The following is a 25,014-nucleotide window of genomic DNA, read 5'->3' as shown; positions in this document are numbered from 1 at the left end:
TCTGTCCATGGCCTCCTCTACCGTCAAGATGAGGCCACACGCAGGTAGATGGAGCAATACCTTATCTCCCACCTAGGTAGCCTCCTACCTGCCGGTATGAACATTCCACTCACAGACTTCCGTTGATACCCCTGCCCCCGCCTTTACCCCATCCCTATCTATAATTTTAGTCTGGTTCTCTTTCTCTCTCTTTTTCCCCACCTCACTATAATCTCCCCCCCAACCGTACCTTTCTTTCTCTTTTATTTCCCATAATTCTCCACCTTCCCCCCAGCCTATCACTTCCCAGCTCCCTACTTCATCCCTCCCCCCACTTCTTATCCCCTCTCGACCATCCCATATTACTTCACTCCTGATGAAGGGTTTCGGCCCGAAAAGTCGTCACTACCTCCTCCCATAGATGCTGTCTGGCCTGCTGAGTTCTGCCAGCATTTTGTGTTTTTATTTCACAATGACCTTTTAATCTTTGGAATGTGAAGAAAACCAGAATGTCCGGAGAAGACCCACGCATTCTTGGGAAAGACACACAAGCTTCATTCAGGTGGCACAGAAATTGAACTACTAACTCCGATGCACTGAGATATAATAGTGTCACACTGCTACGCTACAGTTGTGCCTGCTATTACCATTTGTAAAAGTTGTCAAAGTAATGCACATACAAGTATGATAGATTAAAATTAAAATCTAATTATTTCCAGTTTTAGCTATTACTTTAAATTAAATCTTAACTAATCTAGATCCCCCATCCTGTTTTTTTAAATTTAGAAATAACTAGGTTTTATATGGTTATATTAAAGTAGATATATGGACAGGAAAGGAATGGAAGGTTATGGGTTGAGTGTGGGTCAGTGGGATTAGGTGAGAGTAAGCGTTCAGCATGGACTCGAAGGGCCGAGATGGCCTGTTTCCGTGCTGTAATTGTTATATGGTTAAATCTGTCACACACGGAAGTTATGGCTGGTCATGCTATCATGTATAAATGTAATCAGTATCTGGAAAACATCCTAAAATTCATTAACTGTAAAGTTCATTGGGATGATGTAGTGCCTTGCACAAGTATTCAGCCCCAACCCTTTGTTTACATAAAAAAGTATTACAATCAGAGTTGATCAATTTAACTGTCAATTTTTATTCGTGAATCACAATCTCCTTTTTGCACAGTAGAACCAAACCACCACCCCCAAAAATGGGGAAAATTATAAAGCATGAAAAACTAAAAATTCAAAAACTGAAATGTCAACAGTTCAAAAGTATTCAAACCCCTTTGCTCATTATTTAGATGAACCAGTTCTCACAGCTATTACAGCCAGTAGTCTTTTTGGATAAGTCTCTAATAACTTTGCACAGTGTGATGGAGCAAGTTTGCCCATTCTTCCTTGCTAAATTTCTCAAGCTGTATCAGGTTAGCTGGGGAGTGACAGTGGACAGCAATCTTGAGGTCTTGCTAGAGATGTTCGATCATCTTAAAATCAGGGCTCTGACTGGGAGACTCAAGGACATCAATTTTGTTCATTTGAAGCCACTCCATGGTTGCTCTGGCAGTGTGCTTTGGGCCATTGTCCTGCTGAAAGATGAACTTACTCCCCCATTTAAGCTATCTGGCAGAGTCTAGCAGGTTTTTATGCAGGATCTCTGTATTTTGCAGCATTCATTTTCCCATCAATCCTGACCAGATTTCCAGTCCCTGCAACTGAAAAGCATTCCCATAGCACTATCAACACAGAATGCTGTAGACTGCATCTATGGAAAAAGTAGTCAATGTTTTGGGCTGAGACCCTGCTGAGTTCCTCCAGCATTTTGTGTTGCTTGGATTTCCAGCATCTTCAGATTTTCTCTCATTTCCCATAGCACGATGCTACCTCCATCATACCTTACAGTAGGGATGGTGTTATCTGGCTGATGTGCAGAGTTAGATTTATGCCATGCATACCACTTAGCACTGATGCCAAAAAGTTCCACTTTAGTTTCATCTGACTATAAGACTTTCTACCACATCCTTACAGTATCTTCTAAGTGACTCTTTGCAAAATCTTTACGGGCAAGAATATGTTTTTTTTCAGCCAGGGCTTCTTCCTTGCTACTTCCATAAATACCCTTTTTTGTGCAAGGCCTTAGAGATTGTGGAACCATGAACATCATCTCCATGTACAACCACTGACATCTGCAGCTCCTTCAGAACGACTGTTGGTGTCACAGTCCCTTTTACAAGAGCCATTCTTCTCTGTGACTAAGCTTAGAGGGACAGCTTCACCTGGGCAGTATGGCAGTGGTTTCATATATTTTCCACATTTTCACAATGGACTGCACTGAGCTCCGAGGTACTTTCAGAAATGATAAGATGGTCTTGTACCCCTTCTCAGATTCTCTATTATCATTTCTTGCCTTGAATACACTTTTGTCTTCATTTTGGTTTGATCTGCTGAATATCTACCATACTCTTGGGCCTTACAGAGAAAGGAGTTATTTATTCTTATAAATTCATTGAAAACAGGTGATCCTCCACCTTTCTATATCAACAGATTGGGTGAGTTGGTAAGGGAATATGCAGTATTGCACCTGAGGAAAGTTAGCATAGTAATTACAAAGGAGATGAATAAGTTTTCAGCCTCACAGATTTGGTTTTTAAAGTTTTAGAAACTGTTGACAGGTTTTAGGATTTTTTTTTTGTTTTGACATGATGCCCAAGGTTTTGTGGATTACTTTTAATATAGGTTTAGAAAATGAAACCTTAAAAAGTGAAAATAGTTTTGAGGGCTGAATACTTTATCAAGGCACTGTAAATGTAGGCACAGAAATGTCAATTTTTCATCATGTTCTCCACAAACAACACAGTATTTTTGAAAAAGTGGACCATCATAAGATGCTGAGACTCTAGTAATAAATCAATGTGGAAGCTTTTAAGTTTTATATATCAATCTATATAATCTTGACAAATTTACATAACAAAATGCTTGCTGCCTGTAACAAATAAGAGTCAACCACAAACCTTTTAGAATCAGGTTCAATCATCAGATTTCATTTAGAAGCACTGATTGGCTCCTGTTAATTTTCATTTATAAACAAACTACAGAGGTGAAATAAACTAATGCAAACAAGCCAATGTAATTGCAGGAACATTTTTTTTGGTGTGAATACTAAACTGCATGTACAAGATGCTTGAGCGACCAAGCTGTATAAAATATATTTAAAAGTGTGAAGATAAGATTACTTAAAGAGCTTTATTTTAAAAAGTAAGCACCTTTCTGAATAATCTTCACCACTTTTTTTTAGTCCTTTCCATATTATGCTCTTCAACTCCACTTTTCTCCCTTAGCATCGGAGATTGCTTTGTCACAGTCAGCAGTCCTACTACTACTCTTCACGAATGTTTTAAGCTCGTGTAGTGGTAGAGAGCAATCACAGAAACAGATTGTCAAATTCATTGCAAAGAAAAACAAATGTTAGTTTTTATTTCACTTACCACAGATCATAAAGGTGCTGGTGTCCTGCTCTGATGGTATGGATTATCACGTCACTGGGTTTTCCGCCTATCCAAACATTACAATTCCTATCTTAAGGATAAGTGAAAGATTGAGATGAGCGAAGGAAATTAAAAACTAAGTTTATTCATTCACATGTTTCTAGCCTCACTTGCCTAGTTCTGTTCAGTGCCTATTATTAATGAAAGTATTTTTATGAAAGAACTTGTATATTTAAAGATTTCAATTCAGAACATTAACTATAATTTAGCTTGTAGGGAAATACAGCCATTCTACACCCTGAGTAAAAGTCATTCCAGAGTTCTGGAATTTGCTTTTAAAAATAAGCATTAAGTACGGCAGCACCATTAAATATGATTAAATTCCAGTTGGTTATGTTCATTGCTTCCAATTTATTCCACAATGGCTTTATGACAAATACGAAAGGTTGCCTTGTCAAAAATTCCAACTGGCATCATTACCATTTCCTATCAAATAACATCCTGTGATGTTTTGTGAAGTGTACCTAAATCAAGAATAATCAGCAAAGATCTATAGCCTGAAAATAGAGAATAACAAACAGGTAAGATGGTATATTCAGAAACCCATGTGTCAGGGTGGTCACAGTGACTAATGTGGAGGAATTTCAGACATTAATACACTATTTTAACCACTGTATAAATAAAGCAGCCTGATACCCTGATTGCAGAATTGCAATTAAAAGGCACCTGATCATGTTGGTTGGATTGGGCAAAATATTCTCACGCTTGGTAAAGGGGAACTATTCTGACTATGGTACCTCGACAAATTGGGCAAATTGGTGTGGGGAGTGCCCGATGACAATCATAACAGCAGCAAACATGCCCACAAGTTAGGAAGACACATTCCCGTGGTTTAGATAGACAAATCACACAAGCATTTGCTGGAATTTCATCTTCATCACCAACTGCTCTTGCCTCAGCAGTTTCTCTCCTTTCTTTGAACAGTTCATAACTCCTCCTTAATTTCTCCTGCTCCTGCTTTTCAATAAACTCCCGGTACATCCTACGCAGGACAACCATAATTAAAGCAATGCCAGTCAGAGTGCAGATGGCTGTAAGCACCTTCCAAAGTTTGATAGTTGATTCCTGTTGTTTTAGTATACTTGAGAAATCCATGGTACTTAGGAAATATTCTAGACCATCTTTAGGGGGTTGCAGTTTGATGACCTTATCAGAGTCCAAAACAAGCTCTCCAATCCCTGTCAAAGTGGCCCCAACACGGACTATCTCTTCAGTTTCCAGGAAGCCTTTGGGCTTCTCTCCACTCAGGTAGTGCCCAATGATATCCGTGAAGCCTTGCGTAGCCTGGTGAAATCGTTCATATACTGTTTCAAACTGCTGCCCTGATGCCTCCAGTGGGTTGATTACACGAACTGCATATTTTCCTCCTTCGGGAGAAATCAGGTCAAAGGGTACGATATTCACTCTTTCATGTACAACTCGTTCACTATCACTCCTGTTAAAAATAAAAGTTTTCATTAAATAGATGTCAAAATACTTTGTGTACATATGATTCATAGAATAAATATATAATGCATTCTGCCAAATCTGTATCTCTGTACAAGGGTGCCTTGAAATTCATTCTATGTCTTGCCAGACACTGCCAAGGTAAAGAAGAGCATCCATCTAATTAGCACCATAACTATTGGCTTAATTGTTCAAATACTTCTCCTTGAAGCAACAAACATGGTTACATTTTCTTGCAAGCTATTCCATTCTCCAATAATTTTCATATGTAAGGGGGCTTCTTCTTTGTATTGGAATTTCTTCTTTTTCTTTGTTACTGCGTATGTTAATCAAAACGGCTTCTTTGTTTTGTTAAGAGTAGGAATGCTTCTTTGTTATGATAAGTGCTTTCTCTCGAAGTTTGTTTGGGTTTAGAATTACTGATAACGAGAAATGTATTCATTTATTAACCAATTCGAATGGATGTTATTCTCTCTTCTGGGTCTGTAAGCTAGTGTTGGCGGGCATTTGGGGAGTCGGCACGAGGGGGTGAGAGAGAGAGGATGCGATGCTGTAAGCTGGGAGACGGAACGGACCCCGAGTGGGGGTCCGAGGCCAGGATTTACCATGAGGAGAAGAGATGACGACAGACGTGCCGGGAGTGCTTGGTTGATCACTTCGGATGGTCCTGAGCTGTGAGTCGAGGAGGTCTGAGGGGATCGAATGGTGGCCAGAAGACTTCATTAATTGAGCTCCAACGGTTGCGCACAAAGTGGTTTGGACTTCGATAAGTTTTGGTGCCTTTTCTTTATTTTCTTTTCCTTCATATATACTGTATCATTATTAATCACTTAGTTCTTGTAATATCTATAAAGTGTAATCATTTAATCGCACATGGTGTACTGTCTGTTAATTGGCGGGGTTGGGGACATCACACAGCATCCACACAAGCTGGTTACCCAGTTTGGCGGGGCTGAAGGCTGTTCCCCCTAGGCAGAAGCGAGCTGAGGCGTGCCAGGGGGCTACACATACTTTATATAAAATCAGATGTCCACATAATATTCAAGTACAGAATGTTATGAAAATCAGTCTCAAGATTATAACTGACAGTGATCACTATGTCTTATTGCAGCAGGTAACTATTACTTCAGAAGTTTAGAAACTTAAGCACCTTAGACAACAGGTCTCCTAAAACTGATGGTACTGTTTGTTTGAACTCTCACACAACTAGTATGAGTTCAGTATATGACTACATTGTAATAAGCAGCTGCATTCTGAATTTTCAAATCAGGTACAGGTGATTGATGGATAGCAGTACCACAATACTACTACTACAGCTGAATATAGAATGTAAAAAGACTGCATTCTCAGCTTACTTCACAGCTATCACAGGGGGAGAATTTTCACCTTCTTCAGAAAGCAATTCCATTTAAACTGGTACTAGAAATAACCTACAAATGAAATAAAATTTCAAGGGGACCAGAATGTAAAATGTAATGCGAGGCTTTATAAGGCATTGGTCAGACCAGAAATGTAGAGTATTGAGAGTAGTTTTGGGCCCCTTATCTAAGAAAGGAAGTGCTGGCACTGGACAGTTCAGAGGAGGTTCATGAGAATGATCCCAGGAATGAAGGGTTAATGTCTGAGAAATGTTTAATAGCTTTGGGCCTGTACTCATTGGAGTTTAAAAGAATGAGGGGTGATCTCATTGAAACCTATCGAATGGCTTAGATAGAGTGGATGTTTCCTATAGTTGGGGGGGGGGGGGGGATCTTGGACCAGAGGACACAACCTCAGAAGAGAAGGATGTCCTTTAAAACAAAGGTGAGAAAACATTTCTTTAGCCAGAGGGTGGTGAATCTGTGAGATTCATTGCCACAGACAGCTGTGGAGGGCAAGTCATTGGGTATATTTAAAGCAGAATTTGATAGGTTCATTAGTAAGGGATTTGAAGATTATAGGGAAAAGGCAGGGGAATAGATTTGAGAGGGATAATACATCAGCATGATGAAATGATGGAGCATGCTTAATAGGCCAAATTCTGATTCTATGTCTTATGGTCTAAAAATATTCAAATATTAGCAATGAAATTTAATCAAGGAAAATTTAATGAACATAAGGTTATTGTAGACACATACCAACTTCTGGCCAAGCTATTCCAGATCAGTTTGTGCTCTTTCAAAATAAGCCGTTGCATTACGCCAGTGCAGTCATCTTGATAATGGCTACGCAATCTCTCTCCAACTGGTTGAGTAATTCCTGTTTGGGAGTGGGTTTTAAAATAGAAGATTTAAACACAAAATGAAAAAGCAAGTATATTATGGTTTAGAATGATAGCTGACATAAAATTCAAGTTAATTCCAGGATCATCACGACACTTAAGAGAACAGATTAAGTGATTCACATTTCCACATAAAAAACATGTACTGGAGTGGTTCCAACATCAAATTAAATGATAACAGCTTCATTCTTTCTACATGGTCTTAATTCCATACAGTTTTTAGCAGAAGTAATAGACTGAAATCTGCTTAATCTGGGCATATTTTTTCAGTATTTATCCTTTCAGCAAATGGGTTAAAAGAAACAGTACACATTCATTATTATCCAAACTACTGAGAAAAGGAACTCAGCACTGTTAGATAAGGAAAGTGTAATTTGTTGGATGGTGCAAAGAGACCAGCTTCTTCCACCAAAAAAAAGGATATGATCTTCAAATTTCAAGTTGGTTTTACTGATACTACAAAGTGCTAAGCGGATGCTTTGCATTTTTATGGGGGAGGGGGAGGGGAGAGGGAAACATGACACTGATAAGAAGGGCACAATGCTCAGCTTTTAAACAGCATTAAGTTATAGTTCAGGAATAGGTAAACTGGCAAAATGGGTACACATGCAGCAGATGCAATTTACCAGGGGCTATGAATCCTTGTATTATGGTAGCACAATGATAAAAATCAGTATTCAATGCACCGGGACATAATTTATTGAAGGCGGCAAGGTAGGCTGAAAAAACTTGAAGGAGCAAGTTTCTTGGGATTATTAGTAAAGATGTAGAATACAAACTAAAATCTAATTATTAGGCCTAAACTTGAGCACCAAACACATTTCTGAGCATCACACTTTCAGAAACTATGTGTTAAAATATGTCCCCAGATTTAAATGACTTCAAGGTCTTAATTATATGTATAGACTGTGCTAGAGTGTTTTTTTTGTGGTTAGCACATAAAACAAATCTTTGGATGCAAACTTGAACTGTGGATTAAATCTAAAATGCAGCTCTAAACAATGGGGTCCTAAGAACCATGAACTGAATTAATTGCAAGATATCACAGTTAAATGGATGACCAGACAGTACTTATTTAAATTTGTTATCTGTGTGTATTTGGATGTCTGTAGTAAGGGTGTGAAGGTGGTGGGTGTTTCAGAGGAAACATTGAGTCTGCTTTGCCATTTGATCATGGCTGATCCATTTTTTCTCCTCCTCAACTCCATCTCCCGGCCTTCTTCCTGTAACCTTTGATGCCATATCCAATCAAGAACCTATCAATCTCTGCCTTAAATAAACCCAACAACCTGGCTTCCACAGCTGCATGTGGCAACAAATTCCACAATTTCACCACCCTCTGGCTAAAGAAATGTCTCCACATCTGTTTTGAATGGACGCCCTTCTATACTTAGACTGTGCCCTCTTGTCCAAGACTCTCCCACAATGGGAAGCAGCCTTTCCACATATACTCTGTCTAGGCCAGGGGTCGGCAACCCGCGGCTCTTTCATCTCTGTGCTGCGGCTCCCTGTGGCTTTGGAAAATAAATGATGAGTATTTAATTAAAATGTATTTTATGTTAGTTTGTTAGTTTTTGAAATGTAATACTAAATTTGAAGATTATGGTGATCTTGTACAATCTAAATAAAACGTTGTGGCGACCCATTTCCTGGCACATCCAAACCGGCTCACAATTAGCCAGCATTCCGGCTAAGGGAGATAGCCTACGGGGGTTTATGAGTACGTGTCTTTTGGAGCATCCGCGCCCACAGGGGGGAGGGTTGAGGGAGGCTTAAAAGCAAGGCTGTTTAATTTGAATAAAGTTATCTTTGACTGCAGTTTACCAACTCCGTGTCGTTATTTTAGCGCTGCGTGTAGCACACCGCTACAACGTGTTTTTATCGCTATTAATATACGTCACCACTGCCAATGCCTGACACCCGCCACTCCCCTAAGCATCGATCCATCCCTACTGAATACGACTGCATTGGCAGGTGTGAGTCAACCTGATCTTGAGATGGAACTGGCCGACACAGCCGACAAAGACATATGGGTGTCCAAGTTTAGACGCTTGACAGCAGGCCTTGAAGAGGTTGCTCGTCAGAAGGCCGTTCTTGCTCAGAATCACAAATGGAGTGATATTGAAAACCTCCCTAAACCGGGCAAATGTGTTCGAAACATGGAATGCTATCCCCGACATTTATGTAAACATTAAAGAGTATGCGCTTTGAGTCCTGTCGATCTTTGGATCCACATATGTATGTGAGCAGGTGTTCTCCAACATGAACTTTATTAAAAACAAACATCGTGGACGCCTCACAGATGACAGCTTGCGATCCTGTGTAAAGATGAAGGTGACGGCATACAGCCCTGATGTGCAGACGCTGTGAGCTGAGGTCCAGGAGCAGAAATCCCATTAACCAAGTATGATAAATATTTTAATTGCCTATTATTTTACGTATATTCATATTTTTTCATGGTTCAGTGAAATAGTCCTTTTATTTTTCAGGTTGACAGCTGGCAGACGTTATTTTTGGTTTGCTGCTGGCTGACAATTTAAGTTCGGCATTTTTCATAAATACAAGAAGGACTCAAATAGACATTGAGTATTTTACTTAAAAGTAACCTTCAACCCAACGTCTTTTTTTCGGAGTTCAAAATGTTTTTGTTGCATGCAGAAATGTAATTTCGTTTTCTCTGCAGGAGTTCGTCGATCTCATAAATGCAACACATTATAGTTTGTTTATACATAGCATAAAGGCAAAAAAAAAACATTGTATGCAGTGTTATTTCATTTTAAATGTCAAACAGGTTTTGTGGCTCCCAGTGTTTTCTTTTCTGTGGGAAACGGGTCCATATGGCTCTTTCAGTGGTAAAGGTTGCCGACCCCTGGTCTAGGCCTTTCAACGTTTGAAACATAATGGCCCCCTCCTCCCATCCTTCTAAATTCCAGCGAGTACTGACCCAGAGCCATCAAATGTTTCTCACATGATAACCTTTTCATTCCTGGAATTATCTTTGTGAATCTCCTCTGGACCCTCATCAATGCCAGCACATCTTTTCTAAGATGAGGGGCCCAAAACAGTTCACAATACTCAAGGTGAGGCCTCACCAGTGCCTTATAAAGCCTCAGCATCACATCCCTGCTCTTATATTCCAGAATGTTAATATTGCATTTGCCTTCCTCACCACTGACTCAACCTGCAAGTTAACCTTTACAGTGTTCTGCACAAGGACACTCAAGTCTCTTTGTATCTCAGATTTTTGGATTTTCTCCCATTTAGAAAATTATCTGGACATTTATTTCTACTATCAAAGTGCACAACCATGCATTTTCCAATATTATATTTCATTTCCAACTTTCTTGCCCATTCTCCTAATTTGGCTAAGTCCTTCTGTTTCCTCAATGCTACCTACTCCTCCACTAATCTTTGTATCACCTGCAAACTAGGCAACAAAGACATTTATTTCATCATCTAAATAATTTATATATAGCATAAAAAGAAACAATCCCAACAGCGACCGCTGCGGAACACCACTAGTCACTTGCAGCCAACCAGAAAAGGATCTTTTTATTCCCACTCGCTGCCTACTTCCAATCAGCCAATGTTCTAACCATGTTAGTATCTTTCCTGTAATACCACTGGCTCTTAACTTGGTAAACAGCCTCATGTGTGACACCTTGTCAAATGCCTTCTGATAGTCCAAATATATAAGATCCACTGCATCACTTTTATCTATCGCACTTGTAATCTCGTCAAAGAATTCCAACAGGTTCGTCAGGCAGGATTTTCTCTGAAGGAAACCATGCTGACTTTGTCCTGTTTTGTCCTGTGTCACCAAGTACTCCATCATCTTGTCCTTAACAGTTGACTATAACATCTTCCCAACCACTGAGGTCAAGCTAACTGGTCTATAATTTCCTTTCTGCTATCTTCCTCCTTTCTTATAGAGTGGAGTGACATTTGCAATTTTCCAGTTCTCTGCACCATGCCAGTGTCCAATGATTTTTGAAAGATCATTGCTAATGCCGTCACAATCTCTAACGTTACCTCTTTCAGAACCCTCAGGTGCAGTTCATCTGGTCCGGGTGACTTTAGGTCTTTTAGCACCTCCTCCCTTATAATAGTAACTGCACCCACTTCTCTTTCTTCACACTCTTCAACATCTGGCACTCTGCTCATGATTTCCACAGTGATGACTGATGCAAAATACTCATTTGGTTCATCTGCCATTTCCTTTTCCTGTCATTATTTTTCCTGCCTCATTTTCTAGTGGTGTTATATCCACTCTAATCTCTCTTTTATTTTTAACTTGGAAAAAAAACTTTTACTATCTACTTTATTATTTGCTAGCTTGCTTTTATATTTCATCTTTTCCCTTCTAATGATTCATTTAGTTCAGGGGTCAGCAACCTTTACCACTGAAAGAGCCACTTGGACCCGTTTCCCACAGAAAAGAAAACACTGGGAGCCGCAAAACCCGTTTGACATTTAAAATGAAATAACACTGCATACAACGTTTTTTTTGCCTTTATGCTATGTATAAACAAACTATAATGTGTTGCATTTATGAAATTGATGAACTCCTGCAGAGAAAACGAAATTACATTTCTGCATGCAACAAAAACATTTTGAACTCCGAAAAAAAGACGTTGGGTTGAAAGTTACTTTAAAGTAAAATACTCAATGTCTATTTGAGTCCTTCTTGTATTTATGAAAAACGCCGAACTTAAATTTTCCGCCAGCAGCAAACCAAAAATAACATCAGCCAGCTGTCAGCCTGAAAAATAAAAGGACTATTTCACTGAACAATGAAAAAATATGAATACACATAAAATAATAGGCAATTAAAATATTTATCATACTTGGTTAATGGGATTTCTGCTCCTGGACCTCAGCGCACAGCGTCTGCACATCAGGGCTGTATGACGTCACCTTCATCTTTACACAGGATCGCAAGCTGTCATCTGTGAGGCATGCGCGATGTTTGTTTTTAATAAAGTTCATGTTGGAGAACACCTGCTCACTTACATATGTGGATCCAAAGATCGACAGGACTCAAAGCGCATACTCTTTAATGTTTACATAAATGTCGGGGATAGCATTCCATGTTTCGAACACATTTGCCCGGTTTAGGGAGGTTTTCAATATCACTCCATTTGTGTTTCTGAGCAAGAACGGGCAACATCTTCAAGGTCTGCTGTCAAGCGTCTAAACTTGGACACCCATATGTCTTTGTCGGCTATGTCGGCCAGTTCCATCTCAAGATCAGGTTGACTCACACCTGCCAATGCAGTCGTATTCAGTAGGGAAGGATCGATGCTTAAGGGAGTGACCGGGAAGGATAATGTGTTTTTTTCCTCTCTGAACTCACAGAAGCGTTTCCCAAACGATGTTTGCATTGCGATGATTGCAGAATGTAAATACTCCGAAATTATCATGTCGTGACCTTGTTTGAACTCTCTCAAATTGGGGAAGTGAGACAAAGTGCCTTTCTGTAAATCTCTGGCAAGCACTGTCAACTTACGCTCGAATGCCAAAACATCCTCCAACATGTGCAGGGCTGTACGTCCTTACCCCTGAAGAGCTGTGTTCAGCGTGTTCAGGTGCGCTGTCATGTCTACCATGAAGTGTAGCTTTTCCAGCCACTCTGGCTGTTCCAGCTCAGGAAAGGTGAGCCCTTTGCTGCCCAGGAAAGTTTTCACTTCTTCCAGACACGCGACAAAGCGTTTCAGCACCTTCCGTCTGGACAGCCAGCGATAAAAACACGTTGTAGCGGTGTCAGTAAACTGCAGTCAAAGATAGCTTTATTCGAACTAAACAGCCTTGCTTTTAAGCCTCTCTCAACCCAGCCCCCATGGACGCAGATGCTGCAAAAGACGCGTACTCACAAACCCCCGTAGGCTATCTCCCTTAGCCGGAATGCTGGCTAATTGTGAGCCGTTTCGGATGTCGCCACACTTAGATTGTACAAGATCACCATAATCTTCAAATTTAGAATTACATTTCAAAAGCTAACAAACTAACATAAAATACATTTTAATTAAATACTGACCAATTATTTCCCAAAGCCACAGGGAGCCGCAGCACAGAGGTGAAAGAGCCACAAATGGCTCGGGAGCCGCAGGTTGCCGACCCCCGATTTAGTTGCTCTCTGTAGGTTTTTAAAAACTTCTCAATCCTCTACCTTCCCACTAATTTTTGCTTTGTTGTATGCCCTTTTGTTTTGCTTTTACATTAACTTTGACTTCCCTTGTCAGCCACAGTTGTACTATTTAGCCACTTGAGTATTTCTTCACTTTTGGAATACACATGTCCTGCACCTTCCTCATTTTCCCCCAGAAACCCACACCCTTGCTGCTCTACTGACATCCCTGCCAGCAGCTTCTTCCAATTTACTTTGGCCAACTCCTCTCTCATACCACTGTAATTTCCTCTACTCCACTGAAATACTGCTACGTCAGACTTTACTTTCTCCCTGTCAAATTTCAAGTTGAACACAATCATATTGTGATCACTGGTTCCTAACGGTTCTTTTACCTTAAGGTCCCGAATCGCCTCCAGTTCATTATATAACACCCAATCCAGAATAGCTGATCCCCTAGTAGTCTCAACAACAAATTGCTCTCTTAGGCCATATCTTAGACAATTAACAAACTCAATCTCTTGAGATCCATTACCAACCTGATTTTCCCAATCGACCTGCATGCTAAAATCTCTGATGACTACCATAACATTGCCCTTTTGATTTGCCTTTTCTATTCCCTGTTGTAATCTGTGGTCCACCTCCCAGCCACTGTTGGGAGTCCTGTATATAACTGTCATCAAGGTCGTTTTACCCTTGCAGTTTCTTAACTCAACCCACAAGGATTCAATATCTTCCAGTCCTATGTCACATCTTTCTACTGAAATGATGCCATTCTTTACCAGTAGAGCCACGCCACCTGCTCTGCCTACCTTCCTATCCCTCCAATGTAACGTGTAACCTTGGACATCCAGCTCCCAAATACAACTGTCCTTTAGCCACCATTCAGTGATGGCCACAACATCATACCTGGCAATCTGTAATAGTGCAACAGGATCATCCACCTCATTTCTGATACGACGCACATTAAGATGCAATACCTTGAGTACCATATTTGATAACCTTTTTGTTTCTGCATCCCTAGGTACTCATCCTGTTGGCTGCAACTATGTCCCATCACCTGCCTGTTCTTCCTGTTAGTCTGACTACACGCTATCTTTACATTTTTAACATCTGTCCTACCCTGAGTCCCATTACTCCTGTTCCCATTCCCCTGCCAAATTTGTTTAAACCCTCCCCAACAGCTCTAACAAACCTGCCCACTAGAATATTGGGTTTAGGTGTTACCCTTTACTTTTGTACGGGTCATACCTCCCTCAGAAGAGATCCCAATGATCCAAGAACCTGAAGCCCTGCCCCCTGCACTAGCTGCTCAGCCAGGTATTTATCTGCCAAATCATTCTGTTTCTACCCTCACTGGTGCATGGCACAGGAGGCAATCCAGAAATTACTACCCTGGAGGTCCTGCTTCTCAGTTTTCTACCTAGCTCTTTAAAAATCCCTTTTCAGGACCTCTTTGCTTTTCCTTCCTATGTCATTAGTACCAATACATACCAAGACATCTGGCTCCTCCTGCTTCTTCTCCAAAATGTTGTGGCCGCGATCTGAGACGCTCCTGACCCTGGCACCTGGGAGGCAAAATACCACCTGGAAGTCCCGTTCATGTCCACAGAATCTCCTGTCTGTTCCCCTCACTATTGAGTCTCCTATCACTACCACTCCCTTCTCTCTCTTTCCCTTCTACACCACGGACCCATGCTCAGTGCCTGAAGCCCAGTCGCTGTGGCGTTTCCCTGGGAGGTCATCCTTCACTAAAGAATCCAAAGCAGCATACTGATTTTTGAGGGGAATGGCCGCAGGGGTGCTCTGCTCTAACTGCCTACTTACATTTTCATTCCTCCTGACAGTCACCCAGCTACTCGCCTCCTGCAACTTATGGGTGACTACTTCCATGGAACCTTGATCAATTATCTCTTTACTCTCCTGTACAAGTCAAAGGTCATTCAGCTGCTGTTGCAGATCCTTAACACGGTCATCAAAGAGGTACAGCCAGATGCGCTTCACACAGATGTAGGTCCGTGGGAGACACTGGGTCTTCCGGGACTCCAACATCTGGCATGTAGAACACACGACCACCATTTACTACACCAGGTACAGTAAGAGAGAAACAAAACAAAAACCGTAACTGAAGCTTACCCACAGCCAAAGCCTCCTCCGAGCCAAAGCCTGACACTTCTACTCTCGCCTCTGGCCTACTGCCAAAAGTGGCCGCCCCAACAATGGCTTGTCCCTCCTGATTTTTAGCATATAGAATGCCGTGTAGTGTTTGGTCAGGCAGACCTCTTGCCTCTCTTTCTGTTCCCTCACTCACTTCCTCTCTCATTGGTGACTCCAAAAGGCTGTCAGCTTATTTGTAAGTACTTGCCTCAAATAAAGACTACTTTTCATATCTACCCTCTGCGTCACTCCAGTGACTTTGCTCACGTGACAATAGACTGGAGAGGCCGAATAGTTCATGGAGCAGGAAATTTCAGGAGAGGTGTTAAAATTACACTGAAATAAGGAGAAATGATTTCTTTGGTAGCAGGATCAAGATTAAGAGGTTCAATTTACTAGTAATTGGCAAAATAAAACCTAGTTGGAAAATGGAAAGTCATGTTAAAACAAGCAGATGGATTACGCTAAAAGGATGCCATTCAAAGATTCAATTGCATATTAATAGAAAATCAGTTTATCAGTTGAAGGAAAAGCTTTTTGCATTGATATGAGGAAAGGGAGTCAAATAAGGCAAAAAAAAATCATTTTTTAGAAAAATCCTATCTTTCAGCACCGTAGGACATTTCTAAATAGAGGTGATAGGAACTTGTAAAATTCACTGTACACGTTTTCTCAGGCATTACTACATCCATGGTAGCCTAACTGATTTTAACTGCAGAAAAAGTGTACAGTAAAACACAAAATACACTTCGCATAGGATTCTATTTCTCAGCTATGTTAAGCAGTAGACATATGCTTTCTAGTGGTTCAGAACTAGAATTACAACTGGCCAAAAATCTAATAAATGCTGCAACTGTTAATTCTAATAAAATTAACCAATTCAGAAATTTTCTTCTTTTTGTAATTTTTTATTGTTCATCATCAAACAAACATTTCCATAAGAAGTATTTCAGATAATGTGCATGTGTGTGTGTGTGTGTGTGTGTGTGTGTGTGTGTGTGTCTATATATATATATATAGAGAGAGAGAGAGAGAGAGAGAGAGAGAGAGAGAGAGAGAGACTCCATATAGTCATATATGCCAGAAATCTCCACATAATATTTATCTGAGGTATACAAGTCAAGTCACTTTTTATTGTCATTTCAAACGTAACTGCTGGTACAGTACACAGTAAAAATGAGGAAGTTTTTCAGGACCATGGTGCTACATGAAACAATACAAAAACTACACTGAAACTACGTAAAATAACACAAAAACTACACTAGACTACAGACCTACACAGGACTGCACAAAATGCACAAAACAGTGCAGGCAGTACAATAAAGACAACAGAGACACTTATAGAAAAGAGAGGAAAGAACAAGTGAAAGGAGAAAACTGTGTACAAGTAGGGAGTGATCTTGTTTTACAACATATTCATTGAGTTGTGAGGATAAAATCAGGCCTATGAGGTGCTATGTAATATTCACAATTTTTCTACACTTTCAGCAGAGAAAAAAATCCACAAGAAACCTTGTTTTAAAACACAGAACAGGCTCTTTGGACCATCATGTTCCGCCAATATGTGTAATCCTACATCACTATCAACCTAACTCTTCCCTCCTACACAGCCCAGGACCCTCCATTTTTCTTATTAATGTCCCTATCCTATCAGACTTTTCCACCACCCCAACAGCATGTTCCAGGGTGAAAAAGGTGCTAGCTGAAAACTGTATCTCTGCTTCCCATAATATTATACACCTCAAATAGATTACATCTCATTGTTTCATAAGAACTTGTCAAGTGACAAATCAAGCAGTTACTTTATTTCAGGCAAAATCTTTGAATCAGGCCAAGACTTAGGACTTTAAAACTGTCGATCTCTATTCACCTATGCATCACAAGGTTTTTGCAATCCCATAGCACAGAAGTTGCCAACTTTGAGCTGGTTGACAATAAACAATGCAAGTGTTGTGAAGATGGTTAAGAAGACATGTGGTGTGTTAGCCTTTATTAGTCAGGAGATTCTGTTCAAGAGCTGTGAGGTAATGATGCAGATCTATAAAACACTGGATAGATCACACACACCATCGACGACAGCACTGTCATTAAATCCATCACCATTCAGGCCAATCAGAAGCCACGGCTGACAGCAGAGTTTCGGACATTGCTGAAAGAATGTGATGTTGCCTTCAGCTCAGGGATAAGTCAGCAAGACAGCACATTTCTATGCCATGAGGAAGATGAAACAAGACCGCACACAAAAAATCTACAGGCATTTCTGTGATACCAAGGACACACAATGAATGTGGCAGGGCATTCATGACCACTGCAGACCATAAGAACACACTGCACACTCATGCCAGTGACACCTCCCTTCTGGATGGGTTTTATGTCTCTGTACATGGGTTGATGTAATGGTTGACATGCTGGTGAGGAAGGCCTCCCTCCCATCAAGGAGTGGGCATTTTGGCCACAGCAGATGTAAAGAAGACCCCAGGCACGGTCAATCCACGTGAAGTTGCGGGGCCTGACAACATACCTGGTCATATGCTGAAAGACAGTGTGGCCCAACTAGTAGATATTCTCACGGATATCTTTAACACCACTGTGCCCACTGCCCCTGTAGGCTTCAGGTTGCCACCATCACTCCAGTGTTCAAGAGGCCAACGAGAAATTGTCTTAACGACTACCGTCCTGTGACACTGATCTCAATAATAATGAAGTGATTTGAGCAAGCTGGTCATGAACTGCTTTAAATTCTGCCTTCCCACTACATTGGACCCCTACCAGTTTGCTTATCACCTGAATCAGTACACTGGTGATACAGCAGCCTCTGCCCTCCACTCATTCCTGTCCCACCTGGAGAACGGTGTCTCCGATGTCAGAATGCTGTTTATCAGCTGCAGTTTGGCATTCAATACAATCATTTCTCAGAGGCTGGTGGGTAAACTCTCCTCTGTCCTCTCATCACCTCCCTCTGTAACTGGATCTTGGACTTTTTGACAGAGAAACCTCAGACAGCACGTGTTAGCAGCAACATCTCTAGCCGCATCACGCTGAGCACTGCCCACAGTCGCACGCTCGGCCCGCTGCTGTTCACACTGCTGACACATGGCTGCATTGCGAGATCCAGCTCTAACCACATCATTCAGTTCGCTGATGACACAACATTGGTTGGCCTTATTAGCAACAATGATGAATTGGCATTAAGAGAGGACGTAGTGTGGTTTCTGAACTGGTGCAAAGACACAGCTTGAATGTCAATGTAGGCAAAACTAAAGAAATGATCGTAGATTTCTGGAAGTTGCAGCTGACCACTCCCTACTGTGCATCAACTCTACTCCGTGGAGAAAGTCAGGAGCACCAAGCTTCCTGGTGTGCGTATCCTTCAACACCAGCTCCTTAGTCAAGAAAGTTCAGCAGTGCACTCTACTTTCTAACGAGACTGAGCGAGTGAGGCTCCCTCATTCTCACTCTAAGAACATTTACAAGAGCACTAACGAGTCTCCAGACCAGCTGGTTCACCGTCTGGTATAGGAATTGCAAAGCATCTGACAACAAGACCCTGCAATGGATTGTGAGGACTGCTGAGAAAATCATCGGGGTCTCTCTCCCTCCCATGTAGGACATATGCAAGAAGTGCTGCATCTGCAGGGCCCTCAGCATTGTCAAGCACCCCTCTCATCTGCTCGCTGCACAATCTCTTGGACCTCCTACCTTCAGGTAGAAGGTACCGCAGTACAAGAACAAGGACTATTAGGCTGGGTAACAGCTTCTTTCTGCTGGCTGAGAGGCTTCTGAACACCCTGCAACCACTTATTTATGACTGCACCAGTAGTATACTGTTGTATATTTAACTGTAAGTCGTACATACAACTTGTATACAGAATACTTTTGTTTCTGTTAATATTATTGTTTTGTACCTTGGTCTCTATTGCTTCATTTATCTGTATACATGTGTACGTTTGAATAATAATAAACTTCAACTTGAACACTTGGAGTACTGTGTTCAGTTCTGGTCACTTCATCATACGATGAAAGTAGAACCTTCAGAGAGGGGGCAAAGAAGGTTTACCAGGATGCTGGCTGGATTAGAGAGCATTTCTAATGAGGAAAAGTTGAGTGAGCCAGGATTTTTCCTCTTTGGAGAGAAGGAGAATGAGAAGTGACTTGACAGAGGTATAGAAGATGATAAGAGGCATAAGGTGGACAGCTAGAGTCTTTTCCACAGTGCGGAAATAGCTAATAAAAAGGAACATAGCTTTAAGGTGATGGGAGGAAAGTTTATGGGGAGATTGTCAGTCATAGTCCTTCTTTATTAAACATAGAGTGTTGGTGCATGGAATGCACTGTCAGTGGTGGTGGTAGAGGCAGATACATTAAGAACAGTTAAGAGATTCTTAGATAGCCACATGGATGATAGAAAAATGAAGGACAAATTAAGAGGGAAACATTAGATTGGTTTTTGAGCAAGTTAAAATGATGGCACATCAGGGGCTGAAGGGCCTATACTGTCCTATGTGTAATGCCCTGGGAAAGGGTTCATTGCTACTGTAACGGTTTCTCTGTAGGTGCAGTGTTTGGGTAATGACTAGAGATAATGAGGGCTTAATGGAACGTGTGCTGGCCAGTGAGGGGAGGTGCTTTTCTTTCTTGTGTGCCCGAGAGAAGGGATTCACAGTCTTTTATCGGGGAGAGATGAAGAGAGAAGACATGAATGGAGGCAGTTGATAGAGCGCAGGACGGAATGGACTTGGAGTGAGGGTCCGGGAGTCGACGCCGTTCAGAGATCAATGGGGAACGAATGGATGGAAAACCATGAGCTCCAACGTGCACATTAGACTGTTTCATTAAAATGGGCCCTTTTTCTTTTCTTTACTAATCCTATAGTAAAATTAAGAATTATAAAGCTCAATCATTTAATTGCATATGGTGTACTGTCTGATATTTTGTGGTACGGATTTGCAACCGAGCAACACATCACACAGCATCCACACAAACAAGATATCTCAAGTTTGGCTGGGTCGAAGGCTGTTTTCCCCTAGACTAAGCCCGCGGGCCCAACCTGAGGGTTATAACTGTGGGGGTATCGTTCCAGGGTTGATTTCATTGGATGCTCTGTGATAGTTCTGAGCATTGAACCAGTGAGTTGTGTGTTTAAGTCTGTGCTGGTACGGATGCTGCCAGGGTGGAGCAGTGGAGTGCATCCACGGGATTACCAGTAACTCATGCATGTGTGTTGAGTGGGGTAGATATTCATACTCCAGATGAATTGTTAATTTGCCTGTTAAGTACCGTTAAAGTTGTTGGCTAAGTTACAGTTGCGGGGAGGTCTGATAAAACGGCGGGCAGAGACCTCGTTTTACTGCAGACTAGCGCTGACGTAAAGGCAGTGGAACTGCCTGGTACTATCAGGGGCCCAGGTAATGGGGAGCTGTGGGCCGTCCATACTTTCAGGGAGGAGGAGATTGTAGCGGAGCGGGCCAAATCACAAGCTGAGTTTCCCGTAGCTGGGATCAGAGATTTCAAAGATAGGGTTCTATTGTTTCTGAGGAATGAGGGGAAGGAGTGGTCAGATTTGGAATGTCTAATTAGTCTCTGTCCCACAGGGAAGAGTGAGAGTTCTGAGTTGGCATGTGCCCTCTAGTGAAAAAAGGGTCCTAACCAGAAACTAAGAATATTCTCTGGAGTAAAGCCCACCCCTGACAGGGAAGAGGAGTTGGGCAGAGCAGATCTCTCAGCTGTTAGATGAGTGGCAGTGGTTGTTAGATGAGGAAGTAAAGCAACAAAGATTGTTGAGAATTTGAGGGGGCGGGCTGCTGACGTCGTGAGAGCTATGAAGCCCAGTACCCCCTAGCAAATACGGCCGATTACACAGGAGCACTGGAAAATGCATATGACACGACAGGAAACCCAATGCAGCTCATGACGGGGTTTCAGAACATGTGTTAGAAGAGGGAGAAGTTTTCTGCCTACATCTTTCAGCTAGAGAGGGAGTTAAATTGCATGTGCCACCGAGGACTCATTCAGGTGGCTGAGGAAGATCAGTTAAGAATGGACCAAATAGCAAAGGGTGCCCAGTCCCAGACCTGATCGCTTGGGGTCTCCGACTGTCCCATAAGACGCACCCCCTTCCCTCATTTGTTGAGCTGATCAGAGAAGTATGGGAGGAGGAGAATGCGTCGGAGGCGCAGGAGGGCTCCGTCAGCAGGGTACAGTCCCTCGGCAGTAGCCCCTTGTAGTGAAGTGACCATGGCTAGCCCAACTCGGGGAGTAGTAAAGGAGATTGTGGCAGAGTTGAGAATTGAGATGTCCTGGTTGTTATCAGCAGGTGTGGCCCCCTCCCAGCCATAAGGTGGGACGGATAGAGAGGTGGACCCCATAAGGGGACAGACCACGCAGAGGGCTGTTGATTGCCAGGAATCTGCAAGAAGGGTGCAGGCAGTATTGTCTGTTATAACTGTGGCGAAGAGGAGCACTTCAGGCAGGAGTGTGAGCGATGGAAACCCCTCGGACAGTGAGCCCCCGGATATCTAAGCAGAGAAAGATGTCAGGAACCTTTGAGGAGACCCAGTGAGGGAACGGCCTGGTATCTTTGGGTGAATACACTCCCAGCAATATATCAAGGAACCTTCATCACTACTGATAGAGGGTATTTATGCTGGAGCCATATGTGACACCGGGTCGCAGGTCATGTTGCTGTACCGCTTGTTTTATAACCGGTATCTGATGCATTTACTATTTACGCCATTCAGTGCACTGGAGATCTGGGGTCTTAGTGCAAGTGATTATCCATACAACGGTTATTTGTCAGTGAAACTGGAGCTTTCTGAAGCTGAAGTGAGAGTGGCTGAGGTCCTTGATACGTTGCTGCTGGTTTGTCCGGACCCCATCGAGAAGGGCGGTGTTTCAATCCTGGTGGAGACCAACACCCCTCTGGTGAGAGGCTCACGGAGGCTGCAAGGAGAAGGCTGGGGAGAGCTTTCTGGGGACATTGTCTGTACACTCGGGCATTTCGAGCTGCTTTTAAGGAAGTGCGTGGCTGCATTGGGCCGGATACTGAGTTTTGACGAGGGACTGTGTGGTTCACCCAGTCGAAGCCAATTGTGTTACGGCCCGGGGAAGTAGCAAGAGTGATGGGGACCGCCAAATTTCCCGGAGTGCCTGAGGGCAAGGCCGTCTTAGTGGATGCTCCAGAAGACCACGAGGGGGAGTCAGGATTTCCTGCTGGGGTACTGGTGAGGGCCAAATTGCAGAAGCCCTCAGTTGTAGAGGCAAGCAGGATGGCAGTGATTGTCAGGAACACTATGAAGAGGGAGGTCACCTTCAAGCAGGGGATGCCTCTGGCATATCTGTTCCCGGAGACAGTAATGTCTAGTGTCCCTGTGAGACAAGCCGGGGAGAAGCTATTGGAAAAAGGGGGAAAGTTGACCACTGAGTCAATCAACTTTGGGGACTCCCCGGTTCCTGCGGGTTGGAAGAGGAGGCTGGTAGAGAAGATGTTGAAACTGGAAGGTGTCTTTTCCACTGACGAGTTTGATGTGGGTTGTTCCAAGAGCACTCGTCACACTATGCGGGTGACTGAGGGACACCCCATTCAGAGAAAGATCATGGCAACTGGCCCCTGCAGAGGTGGAAGACATTCAGCAGCATTTGTGTAAGTTGAAAAAAGCTGGGATCATCACCAAGTCCTGAAGCCCCTATGCATCTCCAATAGTCCAAAGAATACCCCAGGGCATATTGGGAGCCCCTGCAACCTTCCAGCGGGGTCATGGAGAAGACAGTGGGGGCTATGAACTGGTTTGAGGTATTGGTGTATCTGGATGACTTCACAGTGTTTGGGTCCACCTTGGAAGAACTTGAAGCGAGACTGCTGAAGGTGCTGGGCCACCTGAAAGCTGAAGGGTTAAAGCTTTCTCTGGACAAGTGCCAGTTCTACAAGATGTCTGTAGCTATGTTGGGCACATAGTCTCATAATATGGAGTAGCTACAAATCCTGCTAAGATAGAGGCAGTGACCACCTGCTGAAACCCCAGATTGTGAGTGCTCGGCGCTCGTTCCTTAGGTTCTGTGGTTATTACCAGAGGTTCGTGAAGGGCCACCTGAAAGTGAATCACCCGTTGAATCAGCTTCTGTGTGGTTACCCTGCCTTGGGGAAGAAAGGGAAGGGGAAAATAGGAGAGGAGGGTAGAGAGTATCTTAGTCCTTTGGAGCCCTATGGACCAAGGTGGGATGCGAAATGTGAAGAGGCCTTTCAGTCGCTGACCCAGGTGCCTGAACTGTCTTTTATGGACCCGATTGTCGAATGTAATGCATATGTATGCCAGCCAAGAGGGCTCAGGGGGTATCCTGTATCAGGATCAGGGCACTGGGTTGAGGCCCGTTGCATTTGTCAGCCGGAGTCTGTTGTCCTCCGAGAGAAATTATCCCATGCACAAGTTATAGTTTCTGGGATTGAAATGGGCTGTGGTGGATAAACTGAGTGACTACATCTATGGTGCCAAGTTAGAGGTGAGAACAAATAACAATCCCCTAACTAATATCCTGCTCTCAGCGAAATTCGATGCCACAGTCCTTTGGTGGTTGGTGGCGTTCTCTGCCTATGACTTCAGCCTGAAGTGCCGGCTGGGAAGCAGGAACATTGATGCTGATGCTTTGTTCCGACGGGTGCATAGGGGCTGGACAGGGACCAAGAATGGGAGAGCATTCCTGCCCCAGGGGTGAAGGACATGTGTCAGTTTGCCATCACCGTGAAGGCAGATGGAAAGGAGGGACAGGATTGAGTGGTGAATCAACTGGGGGCTTCTGATGACACCATTCCACAAGTTCGCTGTAACCTGACAGCTCCGAAGACAAATCAGTTGCTGGAATTGAGTTCTGGGGAAGTGGCAGCTGCTCAGCGAGATGACCCGGGCGTCGGTACCATTTGGTCTGCATTCGGAAAGGGAGACATGGCTCAGGCAGAGAAGACGAAACACGTGGCAGTACCTCCATTACTGAGAGAGTGGCCTCGGTTGGAGTTGCGGAACCAGATCCTATACCAGATCATGTTGCCTCCAGACCAACCTTGGCGTTCCCAGCTAGTTGTGCCAGAGAAGTAACGGAAGATTGTGTTGAAGTCACTTCATGATGATTCTGGACATTTGGAGGTTGAAAAGACCTATGGATTGCTCAGAGACCGGTTCTAGTGGCCCCAAATGAAGCCGGAGTTCAAAGAATACTGCAAGTTGTGCACTCGATGCATAAGACGGAAGACACTGCCTATGTGGGCAGATCCCTTGTCCCACTTGCAAGTGCGGAGCCCCTGGACCTGGTGTGCGTGGATTTTCTGTCAATAGAACCAGATGGCAGCAAATGTCTTAGTCATCATGGATCACTACACCAGATATGCACAGGCTTTCCCTACCAAGGACCAGAGAACATCCACGGTGGCCAAAGTGTTATGGGAGAAGCATTTTGTTTGTTATGACCTCCCCAGGTGGATACATAGTGATCCAAGGACAGGATTTTGAGAGTAGGCTT

General features: G+C 42.9%; 1 protein-coding gene across 8 annotated transcripts in view; it reads right to left on the bottom strand.

The window, feature by feature from the left end:
* Positions 1-1,109: 1,109 nt before the first annotated feature.
* Positions 1,110-25,014, bottom strand: part of mul1a (mitochondrial E3 ubiquitin protein ligase 1a) — a 45,405-nt gene continuing 21,500 nt past the window's right edge. For 7 of the 8 annotated variants that reach the window (XM_059944114.1, XM_059944102.1, XM_059944122.1 and 4 more), the window contains exons 4-5: positions 7,084-7,204; positions 1,110-4,955 (exon numbers count right to left, since the gene is read on the bottom strand). In XM_059944114.1, the coding sequence (XP_059800097.1) occupies positions 4,220-4,955; positions 7,084-7,204 (857 nt within the window). In that variant the 3' untranslated portion in view covers positions 1,110-4,219. Of the gene's footprint in view, positions 4,956-7,083; positions 7,205-14,847; positions 14,922-25,014 lie in introns of all 8 variants that reach the window. The other variant, XM_059944146.1, reaches the window with a different exon arrangement.

This window comes from Hypanus sabinus, chromosome 2 (assembly GCF_030144855.1).
Source record: "Hypanus sabinus isolate sHypSab1 chromosome 2, sHypSab1.hap1, whole genome shotgun sequence".
Classification (NCBI taxonomy): domain Eukaryota; kingdom Metazoa; phylum Chordata; class Chondrichthyes; order Myliobatiformes; family Dasyatidae; genus Hypanus; species Hypanus sabinus.
Note: the sequence above shows the minus strand (reverse complement) of the source record. Positions and strands in the feature narration are given on the sequence as shown.